The 13584-nt window shown below is 42.1% G+C and overlaps 1 protein-coding gene and 1 non-coding gene across 2 annotated transcripts; one reads left to right on the top strand and one right to left on the bottom strand.

The window, feature by feature from the left end:
* Positions 1-852: 852 nt before the first annotated feature.
* LOC140817902 (uncharacterized) lies at positions 853-5526 on the bottom strand. The gene is made up of 4 exons (XM_073177696.1): positions 3802-5526; positions 2735-2910; positions 1323-2097; positions 853-1277 (listed from the first exon to the last, which is right to left on the bottom strand). The coding sequence occupies exons 1-4, from the start codon at positions 5522-5524 to the stop codon at positions 853-855; spliced, it is 3099 nt and encodes a 1032-aa protein (XP_073033797.1). The 5' UTR covers positions 5525-5526.
* Positions 5527-7238: 1712 nt separating this feature from the next.
* LOC140818916 (small nucleolar RNA R71) lies at positions 7239-7344 on the top strand. Its single transcript, XR_012115144.1, has one exon. It is a non-coding gene; the product is annotated as a small nucleolar RNA R71 (small nucleolar RNA).
* Positions 7345-13584: the final 6240 nt, after the last annotated feature.

The raw sequence follows: 13584 nt of genomic DNA, 5'->3' as shown, positions 1-13584 counted from the left end.
AGGTGTCGAAAAGAAGGAAATAAGCTCAAATGGCTAAAAGTTGGGAGTACACCGATCATTTTCATTGTGCAATCGTCAAGACTTATCGTCTGACTTTCCTCATCTCCTTACATCTCCAACTTTTAGCCTAGGAATAGAATTTCATTCCTTTTATTTCGGCTTCCCCTCACCTTACATCTCCTTCTTTCTTCTTTTTTCCTTTTTTTGTTTTTTTTTTTTGAATTCACAATTTTCACACATGTACTCCCTAGGCTAAGAATATAATATAACTTTGGATTACAGCCGGTTGGGAGTATGATCTTTTAATGAGTGCATTGGAACGGAGGTAAAGGTAAAGTTCAAGGCAAATCAAATTTTCTCATTCAAGGTCCCACATAGCGACTTATTTTCACGGGTTTGCATGCTAAATCAACTCATAAATGGTGCATTTCAAGTTAACCACATAAAACTTTCAAATTTCACCATTATTCCTACAAAATTCTAGCCCCCACACATATGTGTTAAAAAATTTAAAATTTGTACCATAATTCATGCTTTAACAATCACGAGTATCATTCACGACGTGACCCAATCAATATTTTTGTAAACTATCAATTCGCAATCATCATTGGCTCATAAACATGTCTTCTCACCACAAACGACTTTAAACAACATAAATGCAACGACTTAAAAACCAATTAACTAAACACGCAAAACAACCTAACAAAACAATCTACCCCCCTCATACTAAAGTTGTGCAATGCCCTCATTGCACAAAACGAAACAAAAACGAAGAACAAAAAGAACCATGAATGCAAATGCAAAAGAGAATATGCAAAATAAAAAGAAAGGGGAAACAGTAAACTCCCCTGATCAAGGCTCATCCTCGGCATGTTCCGGCGGTTGCACTCCGGCGGCACCCCCGTGCTGGTAATAATCATACTGGAACCGGAATGGGGAAGGAGGTAGCGGAGACGGCGGCACGGTCCCTGGTTCAGTGCCTCCTTGCACAAGTAGCGAGCGCATCATGGAGTCAATGTGCGATAGATGGTCGGTGACATATGAGTTGAATTGACCCTGATACGTTTGGAAGGCGAGATTCTCAGCCATCATATCGGTTTGAGTTCTCCGGCGGGGTGGTGGTGGACGGGGACGTGCAGCGGCGGTGCTAGAACCACCTACATCTTCCTCGGGAGAGGGGAAGTCGATTTGGCGCTTGGCATTCTTCCTTTTCCAGTCGTCGATACAGATCGGCTTCATGGGTTGAATCCATTCCTCGTCGTCCCGGAATAGAACTCCTGCACGGGCACACTACTCGGATATAATCGTCGGGAAGAACAGACCGACGTGACTGTTGCGAGCACACAACATGATTTGAGAGTTGATCAGTGTGCCCACATTCACGTCGTAGCCGTGAGTTAACGTAAAAAGGAGAACCGCTCGTTCGTTTTGTACCTCGCTCTTATGCGAGACCGGCATCATCCGTCGGGCCACAAATAAGTACCACATGGCAACGTCAGCGGTTAAGAATTTCTCGTCGAAGCAGCTCGGCGGTCCGCCCAATGGTTTCCACATAGAACCCGCACCCGGATGGCATAGCGCTGTGATGATCAAGTCATAGTTCGGGTCAGCGGCTAAAGCCTCAAAATGAGAATTGTCGACCTCCGCCGTTTCCAAAAGTGCATTGATAGTTGCCGAGTCACACGGGACATGAACACCTCGAACAAACACCGTCCCATTTCTCCCCTCCATAGCATTTGCGTAAAATTCACGCACCACCAAAACTACCGCCGCCTTAGGATGATTGGAAAAAGTTTCCCATCCACGCCGTTCCAATTCTATCCGAGTTTCTACGTGCCTATCTTCATGTTGTTTTTGGAATCCCCTCTCCACTATCGGATTTCTATTTATCTTAGCATGCTCATACCTAGCCCGAGCTTCCTCACTAACAAAGCGATGCCTATCAAAAGTCGAAGAAGCGGAAGTACCTCTTTGTTTCTTCTTTGGAGCCATAGGAGTGGATGAGAGAGATTGTGGGGGAATCGGAGAAGATGACGCTTGAATCCCGCAGGAGGCGCTTGCCCACGATGCTTGAATCTTGATAGTTGGAGTGATTCCCTGCAAGAAGATGAGAGGAGAGTGAAGGGGGGTTAGGGTTTGAGAGAAAATAATTGGGGAAAATTCGTGCAGAGTGAGGGAGAGGAAAGGGGGTCTGCGACATAAAAGGCCGTCGCGCTCGAGCGGTAAAAAGTTACCGCTCGAGCGCCGAGTCCTCGGGAAAAAAATTTGAGAGGCAGATGTTCGCGCTCGAGCGGTAAATTATCACCGCCCGAGCGCCACGCTCTCTGGACAATTGCGTTCACTTCGCGCCCGAGCGGTAATAAATTACCGCCCGAGCGCCGAGTTCTCGGGACAAATCACACTTTTTTTTTTAAAAAAAAATAAAAGTTCACACAACTGGAAAATAAATTAAGCGGACACGAAAGACAAAGAAAAATTAAATTAAATGCAAGAGAAGGGAAAAGAAGTAAGTTCTCAATTTATCGTCGAGAGCTAGACTGTCGGTCCGTCTCAGTTCGGATGATCTTGGAACCGTGTGATTCCAAGTTGTGCTCAACTGTGCCACCCATGTAGTGCTTGAGGCGCTGGGCATTGACCGTGAATGTCCCGTCCTTCCCATCTTTCAATTCGACAGCTCCCGATGGATAAACTTTCGAGATCACGAATGGACCGGACCATCGCGGCTTCAATTTACCGGGAAACAAGCGCAACCGGGAGTTGTAGAGCAGAACACTTTCACCCACTTTAAATTCTCTCTCGATGATTCTCTTGTCATGAGCCTTTTAGTTTTCTCTTTGTAAGACAGTGCAAGATCATAGGCCAAATTTCGGAATTCCTCCAACTGGTCCAATTGAAGCAACCGCTGTTCACCTGCATCAGTAAAATTAAAGTTTAGCGCTTTTGTGGCCCAGTATGCTCGATGCTCTAACTCAACAGGTAGATGACATGCTTTACCAAACAAAAGCCTATACGGTGTAGTGCCTATAGGTGTTTTAAAAGCAGTCCTATACGCCCAAAGAGCATCATCTAACCTCACCGACCAATCTTTCCTACTGACACCTACTACTTTCTCCAAAATTCGCTTAATCTCACGATTCGACACTTCCACTTGACCACTCGTCTGTGGGTGATAAGGGGTAGAGATTTTATGTGTGACACCATATTTGCTCAAAAGTTTTTCAATGAGTTTGTTGCAAAAATGAGTGCCACCATCACTAATGATTGCTCGTGGTGTTCCAAAACGGTTAAAAATGTTTTTCTTCAAAAATTTTAGAACCACTTGAGCATCATTAGTGGCGTATGCTTCCGCCTCTACCCACTTAGACACATAATCCACCGCCACCAAAATGTATTTTTTCGTGAAAGAACTGGGAAACGGTCCCATGAAATCTATCCCCCATACATCAAAAACCTCACACTCAATGATATTATTTAAAGGCATTTCGTGACGGTTAGAGATGTTACCTGACCGTTGGCATTTATCACAATGTAGCACATAAGAACGAGCATCTTTAAAGAGGGTTGGCCAATAAAAGCCACATTCGAGTACCTTAGATGCCGTCCTCGTTGGTCCAAAGTGACCACCTACCTCACGGTCATGGCAATGGTTGAGAATCTTATAAAACTCTTCCTCCGCAACACACCGTCTTATCATGGAATCTGCACAAATCTTAAACAAGAACGGTTCCTCCCAAAAATAGTATTTCACGTCAGAAAAGAATTTCTTTCGTTGGTGAAAAGATAGGTTCGGTGGAGGTGTGCCTGTGACAAGAAAGTTAGCGAAATTCGCATACCATGAACAATTTCTCACCTCAAATAGTTGCTCATCCGGGAACCAATCATCGATAGCATGATCAACAGAATCATTACAAATACACTCTAATCTAGACAAATGATCTGCAACCACATTCTCAACACCCTTCTTATCTTTTATTTCTAAATCAAATTCTTGCAACAATAGAATCCACCGAAGTAGGCGTGGTTTTGCATCTTTCTTAGCAAGTAAATGTTTCAGTGCAGAGTGGTCAGTGTAGACAATGACTTTAGACAAAACAAGATATGCATGAAACTTGTCAAGTGCAAACACTACTGCAAGTAACTCTTTTTCGGTGGTAGCATAATTCAATTGTGCCTCATCTAGAGTCTTACTTGCATAGTATATAGTGTGGAATACCTTGTTCTGTCTTTGGCCGAGGACAGCACCTACCGCAGTATCACTAGCATCGCACATGATCTCGAAGGGTAGATCCCAATCCGGTGCTACCAAGACAGGAGCCGTCACCAAGCGCTCCTTCAACTTCTCGTATGCCTGCAAACAATCAGAATTAAAGTCAAAAGGTACATCTTTCATGAGTAAAGAAGATAGAGGTTTGGCAACTTTAGAAAAATCTTTGATAAAACGCCGGTAAAAACCGGCGTGGCCTAGAAAACTTCTAACTCCCTTTATGGACGCCGGAGGTGGTAAGTTCTTAATCACTTCTACTTTCGCCTTGTCCACCTCGAGTCCGTTCCCCGAAACCTTGTGCCCTAGGACAATTCCCTCTTGTACCATGAAGTGGCATTTTTCCCAATTAAGCACCAAGTTTGTCTCCTCACATCTCCTCAACACTACCGTCAGATTCTGCAAACAATCATCAAAAGACGAGCCAAATATCGAGAAATCATCCATAAAAATTTCAAGAAAAGTTTCTATCATATCATGGAATATAGCGGTCATGCAACGTTGAAATGTGGCAGGGGCATTACATAGACCAAACGGCATGCGGCGAAAAGCAAAAGTGCCGTAAGGACAAGTGAAAGTGGTTTTCTCTTGGTCCTCCGGCGCAATCATAATTTGGTTGTACCCCGAATACCCATCCAAAAAGCAATAAAACTCATGACCCGCTAACCTCTCAAGCATCTGATCAATAAAGGGAAGGGGAAAGTGGTCTTTACGGGTGGCATCATTTAATTTTCTATAATCAATGCACACACGCCATCCCGTAACAGTCCTAGTGGGTATTAATTCATTATTTTCATTTGTGATAACAGTAATCCCACCTTTCTTTGGCACACATTGAACGGGACTTACCCATGCACTATCAGATATAGGATAGATAATACCTGCATCGAGAAGCTTAATCGTTTCAGCTTTCACTACCTCTTGCATCTTAGGATTCAATCTTCGCTGAGGTTGCACAAGAGGTGAGTACTTCTCTTCCATCAAGATCTTGTGCATGCAGACTGATGGATTGATCCCTTTGATATCCGCCACCTTCCACCCAAATGCACTCTTGTGTGCTTTCAATACTTCCAACAGTTTGTCCTCCATCACATCTGTCAAAGCAGCAGAAATAATGACAGGTAAAGTGTTATTCTCACCTAAGTACACGTACTTGAGGTGTGGAGGCAACGACTTCAGCTCAAGTGTTGGGGGATCCTCGATGCTTGACCTTTGAGGGGTCAAATCTCTTCGTTCTCCTAGATCCTCTAGTCGCATCCTCATTGGCCTTCTCCATGGTTGGTTGGCATTAAAGTGTGCCACAATTTCGGCTCATTCCTCATCCAATTCCTCTTCTCCCAATTCAGTATCGATAGTGGCCTCCAAAGGGTCCCTAAGAGCATCCTGCACATAGTTAGACGCAAGAGAGTCGAAAGCATCAATTCTAAAACAACTATCAGAATGCAGTGTGTGCTTAAGTGCATTAAACACATCAAAAGTAATCTCTTCGTCGCCCACTCTCAATCGCAACTTCCCTTCTTACACATCAATCAGTGCCTTGCCAGTCGCAAGGAACGGTCTACCCAAAATCAGAGGCATCTCCTCATCCTCATCCATATCAAGCACCACGAAGTCCGCAGGGAAGATAAACTTGTCCACTTTCACTAGCACATCCTCGATCACTCCACGGGGGGTACTTGACAGACCTGTCAGCCAGTTGTAAAGACATCCTCGTCAGCTTAGGCTCTCCTAATCCCAGTTTCCTGAAAACAGATAAGGGCATCAGATTAATACTTGCACCAAGATCACACAACGCTTTACGAAAAACAACATCACCAATCATGCAAGGGATAGAAAAACTCCCTGGGTCTTTTAGTTCGGTGGGATTTTGTTTTGCACCAAAGCAGAGCAACTTTCGGTCAAATTTACCGTCATGTGATCCTCCAATTTTCTCTTGTTGGCTAAGATGTCCTTCAAAAATTTAGCATAACTAGGCATTTGCATCAAAGCATCGGCAAAAGGAATATTAATATGCAATTTTTTAAACACTTCTAAAAACTTACCGAATTGTGCATCTAGTTTTGCCTTTTTTAATGCTGCAGGAAAAGGTGGAGGGATAACAATCATAGGTTGTGCAGTGAGTGCTGGTGTAGAGTTAGATGACTTACCTTGAGACGTCGCAGCATGTTCATCCGGCACTTGGCTTTTCCCTTTTTCTCTAGGCTCCAAAACTTTTCCGCTCTTCAACTCAATGGCCTTCACTTGCTCTTTTGGATTAGTCTCGGTATTACTTGGCAAGGTGCCCGGCTCTGTACTTGCTATCATCTTGGCCAACTGTCCAATTTGATTCTCGAGCCCTTTTATTGATGCATCTTGGTTTTGGAGTCGAGTTTCAGTGGATGAGATAAACTTAGACATCATTTGTTCCAAGTTGGACTTTTCTTCTCTAGGAGGATCGGATCTGTACATCGGTTGTTTCCCATATTGTTGTCCTCCTTGCGGCCTATTATGACTGTTTTGACCGCCCCATGAGAAGTTGGGATGTTGCCTCCACCCAGGATTATATGTGTTCGAGTAAGGGTCATTCCTTGGGCGGTTTTGGACTCCCACTTGATTCACCGGTGCCTCATCTTGCACATAGAAGGGATTTCCATCTTGACAGTCTTTCACATAGTGTTCCCCTCCACACTTCTCACAGAATATCTCTTGAAGACGCATAGCCGTGCCACTCACGTTCAAGCCGTCTATTTTCCTGTTTAAAGCGTCAAGTTGTGCCGTAATAACAGAAAAATCAGTTACCTGGTGAACTCCGGCACTTCTCCGCTGGTTGTTCCTGTCAGATTGAGGATGATAGCTGCTCGCAGCCATCTCCTCCAACAACTCATATCCTTCTTCCGCAGTCTTCCTCAAAAGGTTCCCACACGCAGCAGCATCTATCATAGTACGGTTAGGAGTAAGCAAACCGTAATAAAAGGTTTGAACGACTAACCCAAGTGGCAACTCGTGATGTGGGCATCTTCGTAATAGATCTTTGAAACGCTCCCACGCCACATATAGTGACTCTTGATCGAACTGAGCAAATGTTGTGATGTCTGCCCGCATCTTCATGGTCTTCAACGGAGGAAAGTATTTGATGAGAAACGCCTTCGCCATGTCCTCCCATGTAGCTATCGAACCTACAGGTAAACAATTCAACCAAGCTTTAGCTTTATCACGCAAAGAGAAAGGAAATAAACGCAGTCTAACAGCATCATCAGAAACTCCATTAAATTTAAAAGTATCGCAAATCTCAAGAAAATCCGCGATGTGTGTGTTTGGATCGTCCACAGCAGTTCCTCCAAATTGGACGGTGTTCTGAATCATCTGGATAATGGCTGGTTTGATTTCGGAGTGATTTGCCCGCACGATAGGTCTCACAATGCTAGGGCGTGCACCCTCCAAAGAAGGTTGGGCATACTCCAGCATTGGTATGCGGCGTGGCATCTCGATATGTCTCTCCTCACGCTGTTCCTCCTCGCGTTCTGGCTCGTGTCTCTCCATAAGTTCTTTAAGCCTCTGCTGTTGTCTCCTTCTGCGGAAGGTTCTTTCAATTTCAGGATCGAATTCAAGCTCCACGTCAAGTGACTTTGGCATGCACTGGAAGGGATATCTGTAAGAAAATGTGAAGTGTTATCTCAAGAGATATGAAATAATGCTAAAGGAAATAACTAAAAATAAAATTGTAGATTAACAGTCCCCGGCAACGGCGCCAAAAACTTGATCGAGCAAAACTTGCACTATGAATTCCCCAAGAAAATATGATTTTGTATGCTCAAAATGTAATCGCAAGTGCACGATGTCAAGTAATAGTATAGTGTATATGAATACGAGTATCGTTTCACTGGAGACTGTCTTTAACAATTATTATTTTAGTTATTAAAACTTTAGCGACGAAATTTGATTGTTTGTTTTATGACTAATAAAATTCAAGAAAATTTAAATAAACAAGCTCAAAGATTAAATGATGAAATATGAATGCTAAATCAATGGATTAAATTTCAAATGATAAAAGAATTTGTTGGGAATTCTGGTTCACCTACCCTTTATTGATTAATTAATTCGTTCGATTGTGTTCTACGCTTCCGACAGGATTTCCTATTCAATTGAACACACTCTCTCGAGCTATGCCAAACTAATTCACTCAATGAAGTAATTAAATGTCTTTAATTATTTATCAAGAATGAACCGCATTTCGATTGATGAAATCCCCTAGTTTTCGACCCTAAGGACTATGACTATCGGCACGTATCCAATTTCATATGTCTATGCAAATTGTAGATCCACAGATTATACTACTCGATCCTATCACTAGTTATTCTCTCGAACTCACTCTTGATATAAAATTATCGTTAAAGTTAGCTACGCTCAAACGACACAATAAAAATCGTAGTACAATCAAGAATAAAGCACAACTCAAAATATAAATTAATCAACTAAAAGTTTGGGGTAGGATCCCCTTTAATCCCAACAAATATGAAAGTTAGCTACTAGAATTCATAATTAAAATAAGCAAAACAATGTTTAAACAAAGGAAAATAAACTAGAAATACTAGGCGTGACAAAATCTGCGAAGAACGATGCCCGGAAACCGTCGAATCTTCAATCCAAGTGCAAAAGCTCTCCCCAAAAACCTTTGTGGCTCCTCAATAATGTCTGAATCATCCCCCAATTCGTCCCCAAGACTTACCATACCATTCCCCCTCCTCAAATCAGGCAAGAAATCGCGAATGAAACTTTCCAAAAATAGGAGGCGCTCGGGCGGTAGAAAAGTACCGCTCGAGCGCCAACTTTCTGTCTTGTTCCTCGGCTGTGCGTCATTCGCGCTCGGGCGGTAGAAAAGTACCGCCCGAGCGCCACATGTTCTGTCTCGGCTCTTGAATTATTCACTTCTCGCGCCCGGGCGGTAGAAATGTACCGCTCGGGCGCCGTTTGTTCTGTCCAATATTCTTGAGCTTTCCACCTTTCGCTCTGATTTTCGTTCTCCGATCATTTTTCCTGCAGATCCAACACACACAAGTGAGACATAATCACAAGCAATTAATTAATATAAAATGAAAAAAAAGTAAATGAAATGCATGCATGCGCAATGTAAACACAATTAAAACTAATGCAATAAACACGTAAAAACACCCCCTATCACTGCATTTCTCCGTTCCACCTTCTTTCTACCGATTTCTGGACCTTCCGAGCTTTCGGATATCACAAAAGAAGAGATGTCTACTGCTTTAAAAATCTTTTCAGCTACTGGTGAAGAGCTCTCACCTTCCTGCTTAAAGAAGCTACTGAAAATTGAGTACCAGATACTCGCTGATATCGTGGCAAAAGCCTTGTTGGTTAAGGCAAGAACATTCGACAATGTGGGGACCCGGACGCTAATCATGTTCTTAATCAGTTTCTGTGACTATTTAATCAATTATAAAACAGGGTCTAAATTTTTTTTTTTTAAAATACAAAGCGGAAACGTAATGTAATTTACTCAAATTACATATTATACATGAACATATAATTCTTGTGTTATCTACACAATTAAACTAGGTTCACCTATATATCAAAGCTGAATCCTAAGTTGCTGCACAGCCCGGATCTCCACACTATCTAATCTTCTCTCATCCTCTTCTTGACCCTGATCCAGTCCCACCTGTTGTCATGCACACATACAAAACAAAACAACAGCCGGATAACTCCGGTGAGATATGAATATCCCAGTATAAATAATGTAAACATGCAGTCATATAAAAGCATATACGAAAGCATATTAGAATTAATCATAACATGTCCCAAATCAGAAACATAAATCCATATCAAACATTCAATAATCATGATTGATAGAAACACTGTAAATCAACATGTAAGATCAGACTCAACTCAACCGACACGTCGTCTCAGACTCGACTCAACTGACGCGTCGTTTCAGACTCGACTCAACTCTATCCTAGGGATCCCGATGTCTGAATAATAGTAATTATACCGAATCTCAGTCGATAGGAATGAATCAATTCCTAAACGGCATCGATATAACACATATATCCAGTGTCTGGGCGAATCAGCCTCAGAAGTGACGAATCAGTCAAGAATTATGCGAATTTCAGCAATGTCTGGGCGACTCAGCCGCAGAATTGACGAATCAGTCAATGATTAGACGAATCAGTCTATAGATAGGCGAATCAGCCAATAACTAGACGAATCAGTCAATAACCAGACGAATCAGCCGGTGACTAGGCGAATCAACCTATGACTCAACGACTCAGTAGTCAATACATGCAGTGGCTATAAATCAATAGACAATACCCATCAATCTCATCAATTACAAGAATCAATGTAATAAACTAAGTATGTGATTTAGGGAGACTCGAGTCAAACCTTACTCGAGTTGTGCAATCCCAACTCAACATTAATTTATACCTTTCTTTCGTCGGTTTCTGGCTCAGTCGAAGTCCTGAATTCAAAGCCTGTCTGGTACTGCCAATATCAATAATCTCATATCAATATACTAGTCAACTCCATAACAATCTGATCAATCTGGAATTAATTCAAAATCAACGGTATAACGGTACAATTCCAATATCCCCGTCTATACCAATTCACCAGATAATAGTTACAATCTATAACCCATATCCAATACATTCTATAATCAATCCATAATCCAAATCTGTCCGGTATCAACTGATTACAATCAGAAAATCATAACAATTCCATAATCAGTCTATTTCTTAATCTGACTTCGATTCTATGATGTCTACCATGTCAAGAACCACATATATGAGTTCCATTCAATTCTGACAATAGCATAATTTCAAAGCATGTCAAAACGTAGCAAAACTTACGTCCAGTTGTAGCCTACGTCGATAGGAACTCGATACCAAAGTCGAAATCAAAATCGGACGGACGGATTGATCGCACGATTGAATTTTGAAATCACAAAAGCAAAAGTTTCCCCGAGCTTCCGTTTCTTTCTCGATTTCCTTTCTGAAGAAATGATTTTTGCATGTATATATATATATATATATATACACCTCGCACATGCAATGAGCCAAGTGGCCGAGTGTGCCCATCGCACGTCTCGCGCATATGCGCGATTCCTCGCGGCGCATATGCGCGAGATGCAAAATCTCCGCGCGTGCTGCCCACATCGCCTCGCGCATATGCGCGCATAAATCGGCGCATGTGCGCGAGGGAACTTTCATTTCGAGGCACCCTACTGCCTCCTTCGCGCATATGCGCGCAGTCATATTAAGCCTACTGTCCAATGCGCGCATGTGCGCGCATTAGCTCGCGCATGTGCGTGAGTCCTTTGCACCAATACACACACTTTTCACACTTATGTGTATTTCGTGTCCCGATTAATCTTTTCATAATCATATCAAATTATAATTCAATAATTACCGATTACTGGGATTAATTTTCCGGGCATTACATTTCTCCCCCTCTAAGATACGATTTCGTCCTCGAAATCACAGGCAATCAAATCATATCATTCAGAAGAAATGTAACTACAATCGAGTACGTATTTATCTCAGTGAAACAATGCTGGGAATTCCTGTCTCATGTCAGATTCAGTCTCCCACGTGGCTTCTTCAACCCCATGACGAGTCCATTGAACTTTCACAAGGGGAATCGTCTTTGTTCTGAGCTGTTTATCTTTACGATCTAGAATCTGGATCGGTTTCTCGACATAACTCAATGTCTCATCCAGCTCAGTCTCGTCTGGTTGAATCACATGAGAATCATCAGGGAGATATTTCCGCAGCATCGATACATGAAAAACATCATGTATTCCAGATAATGAAGGCGGCAAAGCAAGTCGATAGGCACGATCTCCTATCTTTTCAAGAATCTCATATGGACCTACATACCTTGGAGACAATTTCTCTTTCTTTCCAAATCGGACAACACCCCTGAAAGGTGAAATCTTCAGGAATACTCGGTCTCCTATCTCAAATACCAACGGTCGTCGTCTGAGGTTGGCATATTTGGCTTGTCTGTCCCGAGCTGCCTTCATTTTCTTCTGAATCAATTTAACTTTCTCAGTCATATTTCTGATCATATCAGGTCCAGTCTCAGGAATTTCAGAGATATCATTTCAATAAAGAGGGAATCAACATGTCTTTCCGTACAACGCTTCGAAAGAAGCCATTTCAATACTTGTCTGATAGCTGCGTTATACGAAAACCAACAAAGTGGCAATGCATTTTGCCAGCTAGTGCTAAAAACAAGCACTACTACTTTCAGCATATTCTCCATTATCTGGATCGTCTACTCAGACTATCCATCGGTCTATGGATGATATGTGGTACTAAGATATCACTTCATACCTAGAGCCTGCTGCAAACTCTGCCAGAAGTGCAATATAGACCGAGGATCTTGGTCTAAAACAAACGACTTAGTACTCTAGGCATTCTAACTACCCCGCTGACATAAATTTCAGTCATCTGGTCATATCGGTACGTCATTTTGTACTGAATAAAGCATGCGGATTTGGTCAATCTGTCAATCCCAACCCAAATCGCATTACAACTCCAGGAGGATCTCAGAAATTTCATTACAAATCTATGGAAATGTGATCTCATTTCCTTACGGGGATATACCAACTCTGTACTAATCCTCTAGGTTTCTTTCTCTCAGCTTTCACCTATTGACAATTCAGACATTCGGCTACAAATTCAGCAATATCAGCTTTCATTTGTCTCCACCAACACTGTCTTCTATCTGATTCAACCCCGAAATCAGAATAATAGCGATATTCAGTCGGATTCCCAAAACATCACTCATCGATACTGATCTGTTAACCTCATACAACCGTAAGTATCTGACACTGATATTCACCTTGGCCACTAATTACGGTTTATTTCTGCTACAATCAACAGAAACATCATCCTTGGATATAACATATCCTGAATGCCATCTGTCTCAATCAGGATTCATCATTTCAACTGTTTTTGATATCCAACCAAGGCTAAAATCAATCTCCCTGCCTGAAATCAAATCTGAAATCTTATCGGGGAAAAACATCAATAACTTTCATCTCATTGGTAAATCAGCCACTGATAGACTCAACTTCAGTAAATTAACTGATTACATAAGGATTATCTCTACTCCTTTCTGTAATACTCGAGTCATAGCTAGTACGAATATCAAAGGAACTCTCAATCTAGAACCCTTATCTTACAATATGCATTAATTGGTCATCTCAGATCCGATTCTCACCATCTTCTGAAACTAATCTAGGGTAGCTCTGTACTTAATCAGCATATCAAGATCAGTAATGCAGTCCCAAAATTAGACAACCCCAGTACAGTACCAGCTAT

This window comes from Primulina eburnea, chromosome 17, assembly GCF_022965805.1.
Source record: "Primulina eburnea isolate SZY01 chromosome 17, ASM2296580v1, whole genome shotgun sequence".
Taxonomy (NCBI): Eukaryota; Viridiplantae; Streptophyta; class Magnoliopsida; order Lamiales; family Gesneriaceae; genus Primulina; species Primulina eburnea.
Note: the sequence above shows the minus strand (reverse complement) of the source record. Positions and strands in the feature narration are given on the sequence as shown.

Excerpts from the sequence above, each read along its gene's own strand:
- LOC140817902 (XM_073177696.1), bottom strand. The coding sequence starts at position 5,524 with ATGAGGATGCGACTAGAGGATCTAGGAGAACGAAGAGATTTGACCCCT. Across the intron at positions 2,098-2,734 it reads CCGGTTGCGCTTGTTTCCCG|GGAATCACTCCAACTATCAA; the intron begins GTAAATTGAAGC and ends ATCTTCTTGCAG. Across the intron at positions 1,278-1,322 it reads TGCTCGCAACAGTCACGTCG|GAGTTCTATTCCGGGACGAC; the intron begins GTCTGTTCTTCC and ends GTGCCCGTGCAG.